This window comes from Aquarana catesbeiana, linkage group LG01 (assembly GCF_042186555.1).
Source record: "Aquarana catesbeiana isolate 2022-GZ linkage group LG01, ASM4218655v1, whole genome shotgun sequence".
Classification (NCBI taxonomy): domain Eukaryota; kingdom Metazoa; phylum Chordata; class Amphibia; order Anura; family Ranidae; genus Aquarana; species Aquarana catesbeiana.
Genome location: NC_133324.1, coordinates 399315746 through 399340301, shown reverse-complemented (window position 1 = coordinate 399340301; position 24556 = coordinate 399315746). Strand labels below are relative to the sequence as shown.

The 24556-nt window shown below is 45.4% G+C and overlaps 1 protein-coding gene across 1 annotated transcript in view; it reads right to left on the bottom strand.

The window, feature by feature from the left end:
* The window catches only part of DMRT1 (doublesex and mab-3 related transcription factor 1), a 165454-nt gene extending 147063 nt beyond the window's left edge, over nucleotides 1-18391 (bottom strand). The window contains exons 1-2 of the mRNA XM_073634890.1: nucleotides 18167-18391; nucleotides 6659-6842 (exon numbers count right to left, since the gene is read on the bottom strand). Coding sequence (XP_073490991.1) covers nucleotides 6659-6842; nucleotides 18167-18388 — 406 coding nt within the window. The 5' untranslated portion in view covers nucleotides 18389-18391. The remainder of the gene's footprint in view (nucleotides 1-6658; nucleotides 6843-18166) is intronic.
* Between the last annotated feature and the right edge of the window lie 6165 nt (nucleotides 18392-24556).

The window sequence follows — 24556 nt, the reverse complement described above, 5'->3', positions numbered from 1 at the left end:
TGATACCTTCTCTTTTACGCTAAAAAAGAAATACTTCTCAAATGGATTCTACCGGACCCCCCTCTATCTCCTCTTGGAAGACACTGGTTAAAGCAGCCCTACCTATGTATAGGATCACTTATATAAACAGAGGTTGCCAGTGGAAATATGATAAAGTTTGGGCCATGGACCTCTGACTAATATAATGGAGAGGACCACATATCCTAATATAAGTAATTGTTGATATATGCTACTAGATACCTGCTTGGATTGTACCTACTGTGTATATCTGCTCTTTTGATTGTGAACTCTTGCTGTATGTTTTGCTGCACAGTGCCCTTTCAGACTTGTATGTGCATAAATGCTTTTTCATGTAATGTTATGCACTGTACTAATGGCTATGCTGTTTATTCAACCTACATGACAACAATGAAGCACCTTTGTTTGTAAAAAAAAAAAAAGTAAAAAAAAAGAAAACCAACCGACAGCTCTAGAAAATGGTGCAGGCCTCACCCCGGTACAACCACTTCCTCAAAGCGACATACAGGTACATCGTTTCACATGAAGTGGTTAGTGGAAATACACTGTGCAATTTGGAAATTGCTCCAGAGCTTAGTAAATGAGGTTAAGCTTCAATTTACAAAGAGTACCCAATCATCTGCAAGGAAAAACTGTATTTTTGCTTGCACATGATTGGATGATGGAAGCCAGCAGAGCCCCTCTCATTTACTAAACTCTGGGGCAACTTCACTTGCAAAGTGCTCAGTCTATATGCCTTTAGTAAATCCACCCCATTCATTTTGTAAACCCCATTACATGTAGTAAAGTATAATTTTTTTTCTTCGCTCATTTCGCCAGATTTTTAGAGACTTTCTTTGTGAATATACAAGCATATACATTATTAGCTCCCAAAAAACTCCCAATCACTCCAAACATAATACAATGTACATGCATATTACAATGGTCTAATCCTTTATTAGAACATAGGCCATATGTAGTGGGAGTGGGGATACTTTACTTTTTTACAATATTTTGAGGTATCTTCCTACTGACACCAATGATCTTTCTAGCTATCTACAGTATAAGGGGGTAATTCTTCCCAGTGACCACAAGTGTAAGGAACATTCTTTCCACTTACCATCACACTAATGTATCATGAGTTGTAAATATAGTCATATAGATCGACAGAGCGATCCCTGCTGAGCAAAGCGGAGCCCGTACACGGACACGTTCGTGTGAAAGGGCCCTAATAAGTGTTCTAATACTGCTCCACCCTATCCAAAACTTTAGTTGTACTTTAAGTAAATACAAAATATTGTTCTAAATATATTTTCTAAAAGAAATTAGTATCAAAAATCACACACACATATATACTCTTCTTCCACCAATAAAAAAGACAACATTGTAGAAGAAGGGTATTTATATATGTGTGTGATTTTTTTTTTATACTAATTCCTTTCAATAGTTGACATTTAGAAAGATATTTTGTATTTACCTAGATTAACTGAGTTGTTTTGGATATACCACATGGGTCCTGTGAAAGCAGCTTCCCTCACCTTTTTTCTTTTGCATTACAACATCTGCTGCTGGGACCGCACTGACTGGGTTGGAATATTTTTACAGTTTAAAGGGGTTGTAAAGGTATTTTTTTTTAAAATAACAAACATGTTATACTTACCTCCACTGTGCAGCTCGTTTTGCCGATCCTGGTCTTCTGGGGTCCCTCGGCGGCTGTCTCGGCTCCCCCCCGCAAGAACTAAACACCTTCATGTGAGCTCTCTCGCATGGTGTTTAGTTCTTCCGGGCGCGCTCCCGTGATATGGCAGCTATAGCCGCTGACTTATCACTCGCCCCCCCCCCCGGCACGCGGCGTCATTGGATGTGTTCAATCCATCCACTCTAGCCAATCAACGGCCAGGCTGAGCGGTGAAGAGGATGTCGGGAGCGAGCTCGGGACTTTCGAGGTGTCAGGTAAGTAAAACGAGGGGGGTTGGGGGGGCCGGTATTGTCGGATGTTTTTTTACCTTAATGCATAGGATGCATTAACGTGAAAAAACGTGAACCTTTACAACCCCTTTGAACCATTTTACTTCTATATTAGGAATAAAAACTGACAGGGGTTCGAATTCTTCTCCACTGTATCCATTCCACTGGATATTGCATGAGATAAAATACTGCATGGTTTCATGAGATACATACCGCATACCAAATGCCAGTGGAGGCCCGTCCCTGGGGGCGCACGGGTGTCGCCCTCCCTATCTATGTGACATGCGGGGCACTGGACGCATTGGATTTCAATGGGGGATTTTTTTTTTTTAAGCACGTGATTAGAGCCTGAGGTTCTAATAGGCTTCAAAATAGGGTGGGCTTGGGGCGCAGGACCACCCAGTTGTGTGACAATAGTGAATGAATATTCGCTATTGTCACAATGATTCTCCTCCCGGCCAATCAGGAAGCGGGTCCTGAGACCCGTCACCCGATTGTCCGTAAGAAAATGCGATCAGATTCGCCACCAGGAGGAGGAGGGAGGAAACGCAAGGGAAGCCGCCGTGGTTTCCCAGGAGGAATCCACTGCCGGGTAGCGAAGCCGCTACCGGCTGTCGCCCGCCGCCTGGAGCGCTGCCCGTGAGATGGGGTAAGCCTTCAGCCTCTCATAGGTACAGCTATGCTGGGGGGGGGTTGTGGCGATCGGTTGCTTCCACACATCCCCCCCCCCCAAAAAAATAAAACACCAGCTGCCACTGCTGCATGTCTTATTTTAATAGCCTTTTTTCATATTACTGGGTTTAGTAACACTTTATTGCCCCGTACACACGGTTGGATTTTCCGATGGAAAATGTCCGATCGGAGCGTGTTGTCAGAAATTCCGACCGTGTGTGGGCTCCATCGGACATTTTCCATCGGATTTTCCGACACACAAAGTTGGAGAGCAGGAGATAAAATTTTCCGACAACAAAATCCGTTGTCGGAAATTCCAATCGTGTGTACACAAATCCGACGGACAAAGTGCCACGCATGCTCAGAATAAATAAAGAGATGAAAGCTATTGGCCACTGCCACTGTTTATAGTCCCGACGTACGTGTTTTATGTCACCGCGTTCAGAACGATCGGATTTTCCGAGAACTTTGTGTGACCGTGTGTATGCAAGACAAGTTTGAGCCAACATCCGTCGGAAAAAATCCTAGGATTTTGTTGTCGGAATGTCCGAACAAAGTCCGACCGTGTGTACGGGGCATAAGAGTGAAATGGTAAATTTAAAAAATAAACACCAACTGGGTCTGCAATCTGTAGATGTAAATCTGTGGCCAGACTATGGAAATTCAAGTCTTAAGCTGGCCATACATGGATCGAAATTCAACCGGTTCAAGCTGATTGTACACAAGTCAATCCTTCAATCGACTTGTGTAGGACTAGACTGTCAGATTTTTCTACATGCGACTATTGCAAGTGGCTATAGCAATACAATAGCACTGCAGGAGGCATTCCTCCACCAACACAGTCAGTGTCAGAACTGAACAAATTCCTTTCCTTCTGTGGTGGAAAGAAAGAAAATGGAGTAATCTATGGCTTGTCTTAGCTTAAAGTGTTTGTAAAAGCAAACCATCCAGCTTGGCTGACCACGCTCTTTGGACCCTTTGATTCCATCCAGGTTCTTCACAGCGTATGGGACAACACACAGGATGCATCAACTGGCAAGCAGAGTGACCGCACGCCCGTTATTGATATAACCCATGCCTGTATCTCACAACTGCCATGTGACTAGCCATTTGGCTGACCATATTATTATTATTATTATTAAATTATATTTTTATAACATATTGCACTTAGAGGCTCCTCTTTTTGTTTCTTTATCCTGTCTACAGAGTTTGCTTCACTCTTAAGGGAGCTGCCATCTGTGCCATTGTGATTTTTAAAGGACATTTCGCCTTGCTTTATACCGGGACATTGTTGTTCTTCCTACCACAGACTATTATATAATTTGCAAATAGCCCCCTGTTTAATATATGTCCTTTTATGCTATTTTATTAATCCCAATACGCAGTGCTTGCACCTGTTCTTGCGCCATTCCTACCTTTTTATTTACATCTAAGAATTAGTAAGCTTAAAGTTCGCTGATCGACTCAGCACTGCACACTAGGGATGAGCCGAACACCCCCCTGTTCGGTTCGCACCAGAACATGCGAACAGGCAAAAAATTTGTTCGAACACGCGAACACCGTTAAAGTCTATGGGCCACGAACATGAATAATCAAAAGTGCTAATTTTAAAGGCTTATATGCAAGTTATTGTCATAAAAAGTGTTTGGGGACCTGGGTCCTGTCCCAGGGGACATGGATCAATGCAAAAAAAAAGTTTTAAAAACGTCCGTTTTTTCGGGAGCAGTGATTTTAATAATGCTTAAAGTGAAACAATAAAAGTGTAATATCCCTTTAAATTTCGTACCTGTGGGGTGTCTATAGTATGCCTGTAAAGGGGCGCATGTTTCCCGTGTTTAGAACAGTCTGACAGCAAAATGACATTTCAAAGGAAAAAAAGTCATTTAAAACTACTCGCGGCTATTAATGCATTGCCGTCCGACAATACACATAGAAGACCGTTGATAAAAATGGCATGGGAATTCCCCACAGGGGAACCCCGAACCAAAATTAAAAAAAAAAAAAAATGACGTGGGGGTCCCCCTAAATTCCATACCAGGCCCTTCAGGTCTGGTATGGATATTAAGGGGAACCCCGGGCCAAAATTTTTTTAAAAAATGGCGTGGGGTCCCCCTCAAAATCTATACCAGACCCCTCAGGTCTGGTATGGATTTTAAGGGAAACCCACGCCAAAATTTAAAAAAAAAACGGCGTGGGGTCCCCCTAAAAATCCATACCAGATCCTTATCCAAGCACGCAACCTGGCAGGCCGCAGGAAAAGAGGGGGGGACGAGAGAGCGCCCCCCCTCCTGAACCGTACCAGGCCACATGCCCTCAACATTGGGAGGGTGCTTTGGGGTATCCCCCCAAAACACCTTGTCCCCATCCATATTGATGAGGACAAGGGCCTCATCCCCACAACCCTGGCCGGTGGTTGTGGGGGTCTGCGGGCGGGGGGGCTTATCGGAACCTGGAAGCCCCCTTTAACAAGGGGACCCCCAGATCCCGGCCCTCCCCCTGTGTGAAATGGTAAGGGGGTACAAAAGTACCCTTACCATTTCACTAAAAAAGTGTCAAAAATGTTAAAAATGACAGGAGACAGTTTTTGACAATTCTTTTATTTAAATGCTTCTTCTTTCTTCTATCTTCCTTCGGTTTCTTCCTCCATCTTCTTCTGGTTCTTCCTCCGGTGTTCTCATCCGGCATCTCCTCCGCGGCGTCGGCGTCTTCTTCTCGGGCCGCTCCGCATCCATGATGGCATGGAGGGAGGCTCCCGCTCTTCTCTTCATCTTCTTCTCTTCATCTTCTTTTCGGGCCGCTCCGCATCCATGATGGCATGGAGGGAGGCTCCTGCTGTGTGACGCTTCTCCCCTTCCGACGGTTCTTAAATAACGGGTGACTTGACGGGACTTCCCTGTGGTGCCACGGGGAATGCCACAGGGAAGTCCGTCAAGTCACCGTGCGTCAGAGGGGGGCGGGGTCACCGCCCTCCCCCCCCCGTTATTTAGGAACCGTCAGAAAAGGAGAAGCGTCACACAGCGGGAGCCTTCCTCCATGCCATCATGGATGCGGAGCGGCCCGAGGAGAAGAAGGGAAGAAGACACCAATGCCGCGGAGGAGATGCCGGACGAGAACACCGGAGGAAGAACCAGAAGAAGATGGAGGAAGAAACCGAAGGAAGATAGAAGATAGAAGAAAGAAGAAGCATTTAAATAAAGGAATTGTCAAAAACTGTCTCGTGTCATTTTTAAAAGTTTTTTAGTGAAATTGTAGGGGTACTTTTGTACCCCCTTACCATTTCACACAGGGGGGAGGGCTGGGATCTGGGGGTCCCCTTGTTAAAGGGGGCTTCCAGATTCCGATAAGCCCCCCACCCGCAGACCCCCTACAACCACCGGCCAGGGTTGTGGGGATGAGGCCCTTGTCCTCATCAACATGGGGACAAGGTGTTTTGGGGGGCTACCCCAAAGCACCCTCCCAATGTTGAGGGCATGTGGCCTGGTACGGTTCAGGAGGGGGGGCTCCTCTCTCGTCCCCCCCTCTTTTCCTGCAGCCTGCCAGGTTGCGTGCTCAGATAAGGGTCTGGTATGCATTTTTGGGGGGACCCCACGCAGTTTTTTTTTTTAATTTTGGCGTGGGGTTCCCCTTAAAACCCCACAAATATAAGCCTTTAAAATTAGCACTTTTGATTTCTCCCATAGACTTTTAAAGGGTGTTCCGCGGCATTCGAATTTGCAGCGAACACCCCAAATTGTTCGCTGTTCGGTGAACTTGCGAACAGCCGATGTTCGAGTCAAACATGAGTTCGACTCAAAGCTCATCCCTACTGAACACATACACATACACCCAATCCTCTCCATCCTGTCAATGGTATTATCTTAAAATATAACTGCGCTTGTTGTAAATACATTCAAAAGACCAAGTTTAGGAATGATAAACATAGAAGCACTCGGCCCACTCTGGACACCGCTTTTTATATGGGTCTGTGAAGTGACTATGTCCCTGGATTCAGCTAACTGGTGAATTTGCCTATATCTGTTACCTGAGAGGGTGGGTGTGCTCACTCCGGCAGTGGTACTAATTGTCTGGCTGCAATTGTTTTCCAGCAGAAAGCAGGAATTTCTGCTCTGCTCCCTTTTGACAAGCAGGTCACTGGCACTGGGTAGAGGAATAGGGTGGCTTAGTCCTAGCTCTTCTTCTTGGGCTTGTTGCCTGCGTAAAGCGACCTGGAAAAGATAAAAGGAATATGAAAAGAACAATTCCACTCTCTGCTAATACCTACCGTTTCCTGTTGTGGGTCAAAAATTGTGAAACTACAGACTAATTTACCACAAAACATCAAAATAAATCTTTATGTAAAAATTCAAAATAAACAGCTATTATATAGAAATGCAGTAAGACTCACCATTATTAAATGATTCTGGCCACTGGATTAAATAAACGTCTAAGAGCCTTTTCACATTGCAGTCGCATTAGCAGTAAAGCGCTGCTAGTTTTAGCTGCACTTTACCAACGTTTTTTGGCCACTAGCGGGGCACTTTTAACCCCGCTAGCGGCCGAGGAAAGGTTTAGTAGCGCTCATGTAGCACCGCTGCGGAATCGCTTTGCAGGCGCATCGGCAGCAGTGCCCATTCATTTCAATGGGCAGGAGCGGTGTATACACCACTCCTCCACCACCCCAAAGATGTTGCTTACAGGACTTTTTTTAACGTCATGCCAGCGCAGCGCCCCAGTGTGAAAGCACTCGGCTTTCACACTGGGACTGCAGATTAGATATTTTTCAAGCGCTAGAAATAGTGCCTGTAAAGCGCCTAAAAACCGCCTCTCATGCCTCCTAAGTGTGAAAGCTTGAATGCTTTCACACTGGGGCGGTGCGCTTGCAGGACGTTACAAAAAGTCCTGCAAGCAGCATCTTTGGGGCAGTTTGGGAGCGGTGTATACAGCGCATGTACATAACATAAATATTCACAGCCTTTGCTCAATACTTTCTTGCAGCACCTTTTTGCACCAATTACAGCCTCAAGTCTTTTTGAGTACGATGCTACAAGCTTGGCACACCTATTTTTGGGCAGTTTCTCCCATTCTTCTTCGCATGACCTCTCATGTTCCATCAGGTTGGATGGGGAGTGTTGGTACAAAGCCATTTTCAGATCTCTCCAGAGATGTCTGGGCTCTGGCTGGGCCACTCAAGGACATTCACAGGACAATCACTCCTTTGTTATCTTGGCTGTGTGCTTAGGGTCGTTGTCCTATTGGAAGATGAACTTTTGCCCCAGTCTGATGCCCAGAGCCCTCTGGAGCAGGTTTTCATCAAAGATGTCTCTGTACATTGCTGCATTCATCTCTCCTTCGATCCTGACTAGTTGCCCAGTTCCTGCCTCTAAAAAACATCCCCACAGCATGATGCTGCCACCAACGTGCTTCACTGTAGGGATCATATTGGCCAGGTGATGAGTGGTACCTGGTGTGCTGTCATGTGCCTTTTACTGAGGTGTGGCTTCCCTCTACCATACAGGCCTGATTGGTGGAGTGCTGCAGAGATGGTTGTTCTTCTGGAAGGTTCTCCTCCCACCACGGAGAAATGGTAAAGCTCTGTCAGAGTGACCATCGAGTTCTTGGTCACCTCCATGACTAAGGCCCTTCTCCCCCGATCGCTCAGTTTGGCCGGGTGGCCTGCTTTAGGAAGAGTCCTGGGGGTTCCAAACTTTTTTCATTTACGGATGATGGAGGCCACTGTGCTCATTGCTTCAATGCTGTAGAAATGTTTCTGTACCCTTACCCAGATCTGTGCCTCGATACAATCCTGTCTTGGAGGACTACAGACAATTCCTTGGGCATCATGGCTTGGTTTGTGCTCTGACATGCACTGTTAAATGTGGGACCTTATATAGACAGGTATGTGCCTTTCCAAATCATATCCAATCAGCTGAATTTACCACAGGTGGACTCCAATCAAGTTGTAGAAACATCTCAAGGATGATCAGTGGAAACAGGATGCACCTGAGCTCAATTTTGAGTGTCATGGCAAAGGCTGTGAATACTTATGTGTTTTTTTTTTGTTTTTTTATTTTTAATAAATTTGCAAAGATTTCAAAACAAACTTTTTTCACATTGTCATTATAGGGTATTGTTTGTAGAATTTTGAGGAAAATAATGAATTTAATCCATTTTGGAATAAGGCTGTAACATAACAAAATGTGGAAAAAGTGAAGCGCTGTGAATACTTTCCGGATGCACTGTATTTGTGCATGGACAAATAGGCTAACATAGGGGGTGTTTGGAAGCAGAAAAAAGGCTACTTTCACACTGAGGCACTTCACAGGCATTATAACGCTAAAAAATAGCGCCTGCAAAGCACCTTGAAAGAGCCTCTCCTCTCACTCCAGTGTGAAAGCCCGAGGGCTTTCACACTGGAGTGGGGCGCTGGCAGGACGGTAAAAAAAGTCCTGCAAGCCGCATCTTTGCAGTGATGTAGCACCCCTGCACTTTGTGGGCGGTTTTAACCCTTTTTCGGCCGCTAGCTGGGGTTAAAAGCACCCCGCTAGCAGCCGAAAACCTCCGCAAAAATTATGTTAAAGCGGCGCATTACCGCCGATGCCCCCAACGCCCCAGTGTGAAAGTAGCCTTAGTTTGGGGCCAAATCGATGTTTATATTTGAACATTGAAGCCATGAGGCAGGATGTAAATTTTTTTCACAAATAAAAGTTCTAAGACGCCTGAAAACTGCCTCCCATGCCGCCCGAGTGTGAAAACTTGAGTGCTTTCACACTGGGGCTGTATACTTGCCGGAAGTTAGAAAAAGTTCTGCAAGCAGCATCTTTGGGGCGGTTTGGGAGCGATGTATGGACAGCGCTTCCAAAGCGCCTGAAAAGCGAATGAAAACGCCGCAAAACGTGTCTTTTCTTGGCCCGGCCTGCTAGCGCCCAAAAAAAGCTCTGCAAAAATTCTGCTAAAACACTTTGAAAACGACTGGCGCTTTAGCGCTGTTTTAGCGGCGCTTCAGTGTGAAAGGGGTCTTATGCCGCGTACACATGAGCGGACTTCTTGTTGGACTGAACTCTGACGGAGTTCCGTCGGAAAGATTTGAAACATGTTCTATTTCTAAAGTCCGTCAGATTTTTTGACAGAAAAGGTCCGATGAAGCCCACACACGATCGGAACGTCCGATGGATTCGTTCCGTTGGACCTTTGATGCCAAAAAGTCCGCTCGTGTACACGGCATTAGTGTATAACCAAATTAGGACTCTCCTGGCTCCTCTAAATACAATGCAGAGTTAATAGGCCTGCACTGAACATGATGAAGCTGAGGGACCACTTACAGCCTGAAGCACAAGAGGGTGAAGAGGAGAGTGCTGGAACTGACCACAACTAACTATTTTACAAAATAAGAATTTCTTAATGTAATTGGATGTCTCTTATATTGCTAGCAGGGGATGTGTCTATAACCACAAATAAAGCCCAGGGTTGCCAATCCCAAGATGCAAAATTGAAACTGAGAAAATAAGATTTTTTCAGCCTGGGGTTGACTCAAAATAATTACTAATATAACACACGTTATACGTTAAAAATAAAATTGTTATTAATCCAAAATAAACACACTAAAAAAACATTAACCCATAAAACTAGCAGGGCCCTGTACTCTGCATACCCAATTATCAAGAAGCCAGTTTGGTTAAGGCCCCTTTCACATGGGGCGCACTCCGCTAGGCGTCCACCTGCTCAGTTGGGAATCTGTCTGCTGATCCCCCCCGCTGAACAGGGAAATGACAGGTCCATGTCTGCTTAAGCAAAGTGGACACAGACACAGCCCACTGTCCTCTATGGGCGGTCGGATGTAAACGGACCACCTGTCCATTTACACCAGATGGTCATCCGATCTGATCCACCAGATGAATGTGGAACTGATCTCCCCCATCCGCCTGTTTTTGGTGGATAAGATTGGATGTTGGCGAGTGTCAACGGACGCACGTCTGTTTACATCCGCCGCTCCATAGAGGGCAATTGATGGTCCAATAGGATCCACCTAAAAAACTAACGGGCAGACCCAAACGGTCCACCCGTGTGAAAGAAGCCTAAAGCCTGGTACACACCAAGGTTTTTTTTCCTTCAACCCGGCTGAAAGAAAAAAAAAAAAAAACTGAAGAGTTTAGGAGAAGCCACTGTACTAATGATCCGATGTTAGTACATCAATCTACCCTGCTGAGCTATTGTGTTCTTTGACAGGGGGGCTGCCCCTCATGCCAGAACAAAACGGTCAGCACTGATCGGATGCGCTGATCGGATGCATTTTGACAGAAGCCCTCCGAACAGCCAGCTTCTGTCGGACCGACTGCCGTACACACAGGCCGAATGTTCAATAGAAACCGTCCAATGCCACCCTACATTTGACCCACGTGTACTAGGCTTATACAATTCAAAGTCCTTCCACATATAAATAAATAAATAAATGAATGAAAAAGCATTTAGGCTATGTTTCCACTATTGTGTCCCCAAAGTCACGTGATTTTACAGCGATTTTTTGCTGCGACTTGAGTTCTATGGACCTCAAGTCGCATCAAAGTGGGACCAAAGTAGTGCAGGGACTATTTGAAGTCACTGCGACTTGAAGTCAAACAGATATGAACGGTACTGATTGGAAATCATGGGGTACGACTTGTCATGCGACTTTTCAGTCCCAAGTCGCATGAATAGTCGCACTAGTGGAAACATAGCCTAAAGTAAACCCCTAAATAAATCATACACCTCTGTAAACACAATAGGAAGGACTACAATTTATCTGCTGTTATTGTAAACATATACTATAGGACTTGATTAGCATATAGAATGAAAAGAAAACATATGTCGATATCCAATGCCATCCAAAATTACAACTTGGTTTTGTTTGTGCACAGCATTATCACATTACACCGTAAAAATAAAGTCATAAATCAAAGCCAATAAACTTAAAGCACCCAAAAATGGAACTTCCGCTTTAAGTGATGGTGACCTCCTGGCATGTCATTTCTTCGGGGGGGGGGGGGGGAGTGGAGCGGATACCCTCTTTTAAGAGGCATTCAGCTAAGGCTGAAACGATTAATCGATAATGAAAATCGTTGTCAACGTTTATCATTATCGATTAGTTGGTCCGCACCTTACTCCCTATTTGTCCGTTAAAATCCTCCTGTGTCCTCCCGTGTACAAGCGCCGCTCGCTGCCGCCGTATGTGACCAGGCCTGTCCACACCGCACAGTGGGCTGTGTCTGTGTCCACTCTGCTTAAGCAGACATGGACCTGATCCCCTGTTCAGCGGGGATCAGCGGACAGATTCCCTGCTGAGCAGACTTGGCTTTTCACGCAGGCGTTTCCTGTGTACTCTCTCTCTCTCTTCTACCCTGCTGCCGCTCTGTGCTGCTTCTGGTCCCTGGGTCCTCTCTTTCCAGGATCTTTGCTATGTGCGTCAGAACCCTTCGGGAAAGACCGCGCTATATTAAGATTCAACTGAACTCAACGCACGTCTTTGCCTCTCCTCCTCGCTGACGTCAGTTCCCCACTGATCTTCTCAGCCCCGCCCGCTGCTGCCTTGAGGGAACAGAGAGAGCCGAGCTGCACACTGTGAAAGGTAGCGGCTAATGGCTATACAGTAACAACTCAGTACAGTACATTAATTTCTATGACAAGTGCCCCATGAATGATCCTAAGTATTTCTGGGGGGGAGTGCCCCTATCATTGGTGTTCCAGGGGGTGGGTGGAATAGTGCCCCATCATTGGCTTTCCTAGGAGGGGGAATAGTGCCCCACTGGTGTTCCTGGGAGGGAATAGTGCCCCATTGGTGTTCCTGTGAGGGGGGGATAGTGCCCCATCATTGGTGTTCCCGGGAGGAATAGTGCCCCATCATTGGTGTTCCCGAGAGTAATAGTGCCCCATCATTGGTGTTCCCGAGAGGCATAGCACCCCATCATTGGTGTTCCAGAGAGGAATAGTGCCCCATCATTGGTGTTCCCAGGTGAAACAGCACCCCATCATTGGTGTTCCTGCGAGGAATAGTGCCCCATCATTGGTGTTCCTGGGAGGAATAGTGCCCCATCATTGGTGTTCCTGGGAGGAATAGTGCCCCATCATTGGTGTTCCCGGGAGAAATAGTGCTGCCCCATCATTGGTGTTCCCAGGAGGAATAGTGCTGCCCCATTATTGGTGTTCTCGGGAGGAATAGTTCCGCCCCATTATTGGTGTTCCCGGGAGGAATAGTGCCCCATAATGTTTTACTTTAAATAAACGAACAAATTGCATATTACGTTTTTTTTTAAGATTTTATCCAATTAATTGAAACAATAATCAGCCGACTAATCGATTATGGAAATAATCGCTAGTTGCAGCCCTACATCCAGCTCCCACTTCCTTTGCGGTGCCGGAAAGGAAGTTCACCTCTCCCCCTCCCTCCCTGCAATCTTCTGAGACACGTCACAGGTCCCAGAAGATTGCCCGGCCAATCACAGCACGCAGCTTGTCTCGTGCATGCGCAGTATGTGCCTGGCTGTGAAGCCACAGTCGGGCGCCCACAGTCTCAATGCTGGCGCTGCAGAGAGGATGAGGAGAGGAGCGAGGCTTCATTTGCCCTCATCGCTGGACCGTGGGACAGGTGAGTGTCCAATTACTGAAAGTCAGCAGCTACACTATTTGTAGCTGCTGACTTTTAAATGGGTGGAACTCCGCTTTAAGCAATGCTTAAAGTTCAAGCAAATTGCACGCAGGCAGTAGAAAGACTGTAGCAACTAGCATAAGTTGAAAGGTATCAGTTGTAGCTATATGATGCATAAGTCATCCATCCATAAGAATAGTCAAGGCATGGGCAGATCCACAGTTGAATAAAGGTGTAACTGCACAGTTTGCTGGAAATTAAACAATATAGCATAGATCGGAGCTTGAAGATGTAAATTGCCTTACATGGATTAAAAAATATGTAGCCATTGAAGTCATCAAGCATACGTCAGGCACTATTGTAGCAACAGATCAGCAACAGGTGAAGGTTAGAATAAAATTGTTTGTTTTTTATCTAGTAAGTGTCCTCTTTTAGCGGGGTTTTAAATACATTTTATAAAGCAGAGAGCAGTATGTCGGCTGTGTTTTTGATTACATGATAATACGAGACTCTTGAAGTGGAGGAATATCTAAGGAGCGAGGCTGTGTAGTCCTAGAGATCAACTCCTTATCTATGAGATAAACATTGGGTGGAGTGAAGATCGCGAAAGGGTTAAAGTGAACAGCTAGAAAGGAAAGACACGTTCATTTGAGTCTGAGGCCGGGTTCACACTGGTGCGACACGACAGCCGTCCCACTTTGGATTCGACTTTGCCCTGCGACTTGAAGCCGACATACGTCCGACTTTCAATGAATGGGGATCCTACTTGGACCCCTGCCAATACCAGGCACTGTGTTTGGTATGAATCTTGAGGGGGAACTCCACGCCAGATTTTAAATAAAAAACCGGCATGGGTTCCCCCTCCAGGAGCATACCAGGCCCTTGGGTCTGATATGGATTTTAAGGGGAACCCCCTACACCGAAAAAACGGTGTGGGGGTCCCCCCCAAATCCATACCGGACCCTTATCCGAGCATGCTGCCCAGCCGGTCAGGAAAAGGGGTGGGGACGAGCGAGCGCCCCCCCGAACCGTACCAGGCCGCATGCCCTCAACATGGGGGGTAGGTGTTTTGGGGCAGGGGGGCACCTCGCGGCCCCCCAACCCCAAAGCACCTTGTCCCCATGTTGATGAGGACAAGGGCCTCTTCCCGACAACCCTGGCCGTTGGTTGTCGGGGTCTGCGGGGGGGGGCTTATTGGGAAACCAGGAGCCCCCTTTAATAAGGGGGCCCCCAGATCCCGGGCCCCCACCCTATGTGAATGAGTATGGGGTACATTGTACCCCTACCCATTCACCTAGGAAAAAAAGTGTCAATAAAAAAACATACTAGGTAATTTATTAGGAAATCCCCTAAGGGATTTCTTGCTGGTCCACAGTTATTGTCTCTTTTTCAAGCGCTTGTATTCCTATTGGCAAATGTAAGTGTAATACTTATGATTTTATCTGGAATAAATATCCTATACAGTATTACGCTATGTGCCCTATCTCTTTCCTTTATTTATGGTTTGGCTGATTTGCATCTGCATGTAAACTGTGTCTACTCTGTTGAATTCAACGTAACGTCCATCCAGACGCTGTATTCCATACATTGAATTGGTTCCTCATTGGTTACCTTCCAAGCTTGATTGGCTTGTCAGGTGTACACCTGTACAAGTCCAATCTTTCTGGTAAGAGACTAATACTTTCGGTGGTGGTCTTTTCATTGTTATTCACCATTCACTTTGAACTGCTCAAGATTTTAACCGTTTCCCGCCCGGCCCATAGCAGATGACGGCCGGGCGGTGGTTCAGTTATCCTGACTGTGTGTCATATGACGTCCAGCAGGATAACATGCCGCCGCACGCCCGCGCATCGCGGCGATCAGTGTGTCAGTCTGACACACCGCTACACCGATCTTGGTAAAGAGCCTCCAGCGGAGGCTCTTTACCACGTGATCAGTCGTGTCCAATCACGGCTGATCACGATATCAATAGGAAGAGCCGTTGATCGGCTTTTCCTCACTCGCGTCTAACAGACGAGAGTAGAGGAGAGCCGATCGGCGGCTCTCCTGACCGGGGGGGGGTCTGTGCTGATTGTTTTTCAGCGCAGCCCCCCCTCAGATCACCACACTGGACCACCAGGGATCGCCACTAGGACCACCAGGGAAGGGGGCAACATGTGGATGGCCAGGTATGTACCCCATGGCCATCCACATGTGCCCAATGTGCCTAGTCAGTGCCCAATCTGTGCCAATCAGTGCCCATAAATGGGCACTGATTGGCACCATTATATAGCACTGATGCCCAGCAATGCCACCCTTAGGGGCATCAGTGCCATCAATCAGTGTCATCAGTGCCACCCATCAGTGTCCATCGGTGCCACCTGTCAGTGCCCATCAGTGCCCACCTATCAGTGCCCATCAGTGCCACCTATCAGTGCCACCAATAAGTACCCATCAGTGCCACCCATAAGTACCCATCAATGCCCCCTACAAATGCCCATCAGTGCCGCCTATGAGTGCCCATCGGTGCCACCTATGAGTGCCCATCAGTGCCGCATACCAGTGCCGCCTATCAATGCCCATCATCAGTGCCCGTCAGTGCCACCTTATCAGTGCCACCTCATTGGTGCCACCCCATCGGTGCCCGTCAGTGCAGCCATATCAGTGCCCGTCATTGAAGAAGAAAACATACTTATTTCCAAAAAATTTTAACAGATACAAAGAAAAACTTGTTTTTTTTTCAAAATTTTCGGTCTTTTATTTGTTGCGCAAAAAATAAAAAACGCAGAGGTGATCAAATACCACCAAAAGAAAGCTCTATTTGTGGGAACAAAATGATAGAAAAATTGTTTGGGTATAGTGTTGTATGACTGCGCAATTGTCATTCAAACTGCGACAGCGCTGAAAGCTGAAAATTGGCCTGGGTGGGAAGGTGTCTAAGTGCCTGGTATTGAAGTGATTAATGATCGTCACATGCTTGTTTTGGATCACTCACCACAGGGATTCACCATTATATGTGGTCCCTTTTCATCACATATGGACATTTATTTTTATTGATCTTTATACTGGTCATATGTCACTTTATTTACTGTATATTTATGTCGCTGTTCACATATTATTTCACTTCTTTTACTGTGACATTATTGTCGACAATTACATTCTTGGAATTTATTTGTTTATAGCGCTGCACTCCCCCTCCTTTTTTTGAGGGTTTTCGGGAATAGGCCCTTGTCCTCATTAACATGGGGACAAGGTGCTTTGGGGTTGGGGGGCCGCAGAGCGTCCCCCTGCCCCAAAGAACCCACCCCCTCCATGTTGAGGGCATGCGGCCTGGTACGGTTTAGGAGGAGGGGGGGCGCTCGCTCGTCCCCACCCCCTTTCCTGACTGGCCGGGTTACGTGCTCGGATAAGGGTCTGGTATGGATTTGGGGGGACCCCCACGCCGTTTTTTCGGCGTAGGGGGATCCCCTTAAGATCCATACCAGACCCAAGGGCCTGGTATGCTCTTGGAGGGGGAACCCATGCCAGTTTTTTATTTAAAATTTGGCGTGGAGTTCCCCCTCAAGATTCATACCAAACACAGTGCCTGGTATTGGCGGGGATCCAAGTCGGATCCCCGTTCATTGAAAGTCGGACGTATTTCGGCTTTAAGTCGCGGGGCAAAGTCGGATCCAAAGTAGGACGGCTGTCGCGTCGCACCAGTGTGAACCCGGCCTTAAGGATGATCAGAAGAAATGGACAGCACCTGAGTTAAATATATGAGTGTCACAGCAAAGGGTCTGAATACTTAGGACCATGTGATATTTCAGTTTTTCTTTTTTAATAAATCTGCAAAAATGTCAACAATTCTGTGTTTTTCTGTCAATATGGGGTGCTGTGTGTACATTAATGAGGAAAAAAAATTAACTTAAATGATTTTAGCAAATGGCTGCAATATAACAAAGAGTGGAAAATTTAAGGGGGTCTGAATACTTTCCGTCCCCACTGTGTATGTGTGTATATATATATATATATATATATCTATATAGATATAGATATATATATATATATCTATATCTATATAGATATATATATATATATACACAAATTTTGAATCAAAATCAATCAATATAAAATGTTAAATATTGTTGCATATGTTTGATTTCCAATACTGATTATTCCTAGAGAATGAACATTTTGTTATGGATACTTGTTCATGAAACAATACAGCTACATTTACCAGAATTGCTTTTAAACTTGGAAACTGAGGCATTACCCACAACAACACACTGACAATGTGTTTCCAACCACTCTCCACCCAAAATAAAAATAACATCGCTCTCCACCCAAAACTAATACACACAAAATTACTACAGCTAATCAAATAAAACCTAGATACACTGTGCAATAGACTCTTATTAATGTTGTATTGGCGAGAGATGTTAAACAGTGATTACCAGCGGGTCAACATATAAATACAAGTGCTACTGACGTACCAGTGGCACGGGGGTCATTTAATTTTGGTGAGCATTTTTCAATTAAGGGTGTAGGCATGAGGTGAATTGTTACATTATATCTGAGGTCTTTTCCCTACATTCACAGGTATATTTGCATTTGTTCACATAGTATAGTGCACACATTTTATCTTATATGTGTTCTTATGTTGGTTTTCAATTACAACACTGTCCGCACCATTAATTAGAGCATATTGCACCTTGATAGAGAAAAGATCTAGCATTTACAAGAGTATGGAAGAAAGAAATTAGTATCTCTAGCGACAGTTTAGAGAAAAATTACTGGGTCACTTTATTCTGCTAGCACATACAACTATATATACATAGTATATTTTGAATATATAGTGTATATATATTTATATACACACATACATATACATGCACGCTATTATAAGAATAAGAAATTATAATGCATAGGCAAATGAACATGATGGTGTATCTACAGATATACTTTTTTTCCTACCTGGGCCGCCATTACCCGCTGTCTCTCCGCAATAAGACTGCATTTTTTACATTTACATTCCCGCCACATACAGAAACGTTTGTGCCCCTTTAGTAGTGATGAATAGCCATGGTTCCTGCAGCGAGAACATTTCGGCATGCGTGGGGATTTCTTCCATTGAGCCCCTGAGGACTGAACCCCCGATTTGCGAGGCTTGCCTAATGGCTCCTCGCTGTTAGGCATTTTTTTTTTTTCTGAGACCACTGTAAAAAAATAAAATAAAATTACAAGTCAGCAAACAACGCATCAAACTAAAGTGATTCTTGCTCTGAGACAATTTGTAACGTGAAGAATGTTGAGTAAAGATCTAGGTGGGAGTTAGTAGGAGGAACAGGGGACATCACGTCTTATGTCCTTCCCACAATAAAACAATTGTGCAACAATCCTCCGCAACCAAATTTCAGTCATAATCACTTTAGAAGAACCACATTGTTAAAAGTTTGGTGCCATTTTTATTTTTTGGATTACATGTTCATTGTTGCTTTGTATAGTACAAAATAAAAATCTCAGCTTTGAAGGTAATCTGTCACCTGCACCTGATTAGAACTGTGCATATTCAAAAGGGTCCAGTCAATATTGGGCTGATTTAGTCATCTGAATAACATAACTGTGCAGTCTTACTAATGAGAGCGTTATGTATATATTTAGGTCTGAGCCTGACACTTTGACCTGAGTGTGAGGGGTCAGCGGTCACCTGAAGTTTGAAGGGCTGCTCCCGTTTCAACTGTTTGACCTTCCACTTTGTTTCCTTGCTCCTAACACCTTCCACTTTGTTTCCTTCCTCCTAATGCATAACAGTGTCAAGTAACCAAACCCTTAAAGCATCCTTCTATAACATGTCCTTCAGACTTTAGAGGGGCCGGACTGTGGCCAATGGGACTAGAAAATGCCCTGGCGCCAGTGGGCGTAAACCATGGCCCATCATTGGTTTTATTGGGAGTAGAAATAGCACCTCACCATTGGTGTCAGCGAGAGGAATGGCTCTCCGTCATTAGTATCAGTTGTGAATGTGGAATAGTGCCCCAAGGCCCAGGTAGAGGCAAGCAAAGTGCCACATACGGCCCCAGGGCCGCAGTTTGGAGACCACTGCTCTATAAAATGGATCTGTTACTTGATAAGCTCCATATTCCTGATGTCAGCCAGTTGACAAGGCAGCAACTCAAAATTCAGGTGCACTGACACTCAAGTTGTGGAATGTTCAGACAAAACAATTTTTTTTTTTCTTCAGGAATACACTTACGCCCAAACAGTTATAGTAACTAAAATCTATAAATGCAGATTTCTGTATACGCCCAGTGGTAAGTGGCTCCGGTGAAAATGCCAACAAAAACTATATGGGCGCTGGACTCATTTTAACTATACTTACTACAGGAATAAACAACCATATAATGACCAAAAAAATAATTACAGCCATTTAAGACCTAATGCACATAAACGTCCATGTTTGTGAAAATTCACCAGAGGCACATGCGTGGGTAAATACAGATTCCATTACAGCCATTTACGAACATGACAGGGCATAGGCCTCACCGCAGAAAAATTCTGAGATTATTAGGCTAGGCATATTTAATGCCTATACACATCTATGTGCATTTATTTTAAAGTGATATTATAGGCAGATTTTTTTTTTGTTTTAACAAACATGTTATGCTTACTGGCTCTGTGCAGTGATTTTTCACAGAGCAGCCACAATCCCCCTCTTCTCAGGTCCCTCGCCAGCACTTCTAGCCACTCTCTCCTGCTAAGTGACTCCATAGAAAGTAACAGCTATGGGGTCACCCGAGCCGAGCCACTGCTCTGTGCATCTATTCACACAGGAAGCCTGGCTCAACCCTGCCCCTACTATCATCTCATTGGCTTACTGGCTGTGATTGACAGTAGCATGAGTCAATGGCTCCCGCTGCTGTATCAGCCAATGAGGAGAAGGAGCTGGGAGAGCCGCTGCTCTCATGCACATCGCTGGATCGAGATGGGGCTCAGGTAAGCATTAGGGAGGGTGGTACACACATAAGGTATTTTACAATCATGCATAGAATGCATGATGGTAAAAAACCTTGAGCCTTTACAACCAGTTTAACTGCTTGCTGCTCGCCCACCATCAAATAACGGCTGGAAAGTGGAGATCTTGTTCTGGGACGCCATCTCATGACGGCGTCCCAGAACGGCCGCTCTAGTGATCGCGGCCGCACCGTGATGCTAGGATATGGCACAACCCCGATCTCTGTAAAGAGCCGCGTCTGCGGCTCTTTAACCATGTGATCGGCTGTGTCCAATCACCGGCGGTCACATGTAAACAAGGAAGTGCCGGTAATCGGCTCTCCTCGCCTCACACTGACAAGAGTGTGAGGAGAGGAGAGCTGATCAGCGGCATCTCCTCACAGGGGGACATGTAGGAATGTAATCAGGGCACTGATCATCAGTGCCCTGATTACAATAAAGAAATATTGTGTCACAATACAGTGCCCACCAATGCCAGCATACAGCGGCGGCAATCAGTGCCCACCACTGCCCACAAGTGCCACCAATCAATGCCCATTAGCCACGCCAGTCAGTGCTGGCAATCAGTGCCGCCTATCAGTGCTGTCCATCAATGCCCATCATTGTTGTCCATCAATGCCCATCAGTGTCACCCATCGGTGCCACCCATCAATGCCCATTAGTGCCCATATGTACCACCTATCCGTGCCGCCGATCCGTGCCCACCAGTGCTGCCTATCAGTGCCCGCCACTGCTGCCTATCAGTGCCCACCAGTGCGGCACATTAGTGCCCATCAGTGCCACCTAACAATGCCCGTCAGTGCCGCCTATCAGTGCTCATCAGTGCCATCTATCAGTGCCCATAAGTGCGGCATATTAGTGCCTCCTCATCAGTGCCCATAAGTGCGGCATCATCAGTGCCCAAAAGTCCCACCTCATCAATGCTCACCAGTTCAGCTTATCAGTGCCGCCTCATCAGCGCACATCAGTGAAGGCGAAAAATTACTTAGTTACAAAATTTACTGACAGAAAAAAAGTTAAAAACATTTATTTTTCAAAATTTTTGGTCTCTTTTTTTTTTTTTGTAAAAAATAAAAAACCCAGCAGTGATTAAATACTGCCAAAAGAAAGCTCTATTTGTGTGAAGAAAATGATAAAAAATTAGTTTGGGTACAGTGTAGCATGACCGCGCAATTGTCATTCAAAGTGCGACAGCGCTGAAAGCTGAAAAATGGCCTGGGCAGGAAGGGGTGTTAGTGCCTGGTATGCAAGTGGTTAAAGGAGAAGTCCAGCCTAAGCTTGTTTGGCTGTACTTCTCCTATGGGTCATAGGAGTGCAATCTATTTGCACTCCTGTGACCTGTTCTCAGCAGAGAGCGGGCTGAAGTTTCTTTGCTTGCTCTTTGCTGACGTCACACAGATCAGTCCAGGCTCCGCGTCATCCTGACAATGGGAGTCTGGATCTGCCAGGTGCCTGGACTGATACCCGTCTCAGCCTCTCAGCGAGCCGCTGAGAGGCTGAGAATGCCGCTTCCCACCCCTCCACAGCTCAGCGCTCCCCTGAGTAAGGGGGGGCAGAGTGGAGAGCTGCTGATTGACAGTCAGCAGCTCTCTGCTTGGGGAGCTGTGGGAACCGAGCCATCGGCAATGTTTGATCGCTCGGTTCTCAGAGTTAGAGGCGGCTGGGGACAGATGCAGCATCAGACCAATGCTGCATCCACCTAGGTAAGTATGATGGAGAAAGTAAGTATGATGAAGGTCTGCTTAATGGCATTTTTAAGCACATTAGAGGTTGTCTGAGCCCTACTTTTATCAGACTTTCAAAGCCTCTGTCAGCAGGATTATGGCTGTCTCAGACAGATATTGTATTCCCCTACAAGTCTATGAGAATGCCAAACCTGCTTGAAGCAGGTCAAAAAGTAGTCTAGTGCAAGTCAAAAGATGATTTCCTAAAGTCCAATGGCAGTTTTGTGATGAAGAGTGCAAATCCTCTCAAGATATCCTGCTGCGATTCTATGCATTTTGCTTAACAAAAGAAAGATCCATTTACAGTGCTCATGGGGGCAGTCCGCTGTAGCTGGAGCTCAAATGGCCTTTTACCCATGATGCAGGAAGAGGTCTCACATTGGTAGTAACAATATTATCCCCTTGTACAAATGTATGAACCAATGCAATGTATTCTTTCATTTCCAAACATGCATGGTCTTGGTCACACAATTGTTTTTCATACAAATACTAAATTAATTAATCAAAAATCATTTGTTCTGGTATCGTACGAGAAAAATTTCCATGCTTGTCTCTTCAGATATTTTCACATGAACTGTCGCGATCAGCTCTCGAAAGCTTTGTACTGATGATCATATTATCGGACAATAATCGGAAAGCGGTATTTTTCCTTTGATTTTCTCATCATGTGTACTATGAAATAGGGATTGTTGGCCATAGGCCCCCTGAAAATTAAGCCAAGGCTAAGACCTGTTCCTCGGTGGTACGTAGCACTAGACACTGATCTACTCCTGCCCGGAGGAAGCAAAGGACCCAACTGATAAAAAAAAGGTGCATATTTTGAACTCCATGGAATCACACCACCAAAAATAAGTCCTTCAAGTACAGTGGTACGCAATATGAGAGGGTGGTTTACTGGTCTAAATAATGGTAGAAAGGAGAGCCTCAGAGAGACTTCTATCTCTCAGCACTTGAGCTTCAGAAGCAATGCCAATATAAGCTGCAACCAAGCATTTCAATAGGTTGATCAACAGTGCAGATGCTAATGTGTTCTGCCAGCTGCAGAACACCTGAACAGCGGCTACATCTTATTGGGTACAGCTGCTGTTTGGCCATCAAAACAAAATATGATGTAAGAGGTCAACCGCAACCATGTAGCGAGTGGTCAGATATATTGCCATCCAGCAGAGCAAACAGTAGGTGATGTCTTTTTGAGAAAAGATGACATTGCTGAGCACCGCAAAAATTGCTACACCTCAGACTAGAAAGGTAGAGGGGTAGTAAAAAAAAACTGAGATGAGGGGGTGTTCTGTAGACCAGTGGTTTTCAACCTCAGTCCTCAAGTATCCCCAACGGACCATGTTTTGGGAACTTTGGGAAAATTGCTTTTATCAATACCATGTCATTGATATTGATTTAAAGCAGCTGTGCAAGGTAAAGGAAAACCTGAAAACGTGGCCCGTTGGGGGTACTTGAGGACTGAGGTTGAGAAGCACTGCTGTAGACCATAAGAGGAGAACTGGACAGAGCTGACAACAATGTCAGCTCAAAAAAGAAGTTAGGAGCACATTGTATTTCTAACAGATCAACAGATACCATTCTGTATTTGCAGCATCCACAAAGGGATAAACACAGGAAATGTGCATGTATTGCAGATGTGTACTGAATATGTTTTTATTGATTTTGCCCAAACATATACTTGAAGTGACATAAATAACCACCCATGACACTGGTTATATAGCACCTCCTATATAGCCATGGCCAAAAGTTTTGAGAATAACACAAATATTAATTTTCACAAAGTCTGCTGCCTCAGTTTTTTATGGTGGCAATTCGCATATACTCCAGAATGTTATGAAAAGTGATAAGATGAATTGCAATTAATTGCAAAGTCCCTATTTGTCATGAAAATGAATCTCATAAAAAACACTTCCACTGCATTTGTGAAGGCTTCAGGGCGCCCAAGAAAGTCCAGCAAGCGCAAGGGCCATCTCCTACAGTTGATTCAGCTGCAGGATCGGGGCTTGCTCAGGAATGGCAGCAGGCAGGTGTGAGTGCATCTGCACGCACATTGAGACAAAGACTTTTGGAGGATGGCCTGGTGTCAAGAAGGGCAGCAAAGAAGCCACTTCGCTCCAGGAAAAACATCAGGGACATATGGATATTCTGCAAAAGGTACAGGGATTGGACTGCTGAGGACTGGGGTAAAGTCATTTTCTCTGATGAATCCCCTTTCCGATTGTTTGGGGCATTCAGAAAAAACCTTGTCCGGAGAAGAAAAGGCGAGAGCCAACATGCACATTAAGCCTAAAACATCCTGAGACCATTCATGTGTGGGGTTGCTTCTCAGCCAAGGGAGTGGGCTCACTCCCAATTTTGCCTAAGAACACAGCCCTGAATAAAGAATGGAACAAAAACATCCTCTCTTCTCCCAACCATCCAAGAACAGTTTGGTGATGAACAATGCTTTTTCCAGCATGATGGAGCACCTTGCCATAAGGCAAAAAGTGATAAATAAGTGGCTTGGGGTACAAAACATCGACATTTTGGGTCCATGGCCAGGAAACTCCCCAGACCTTAATCCCATTGAGAACTTGTGGTCAATCCTCAAGAGGCGGATAAACAAACAAAAAAACCCACAAATTCTGAC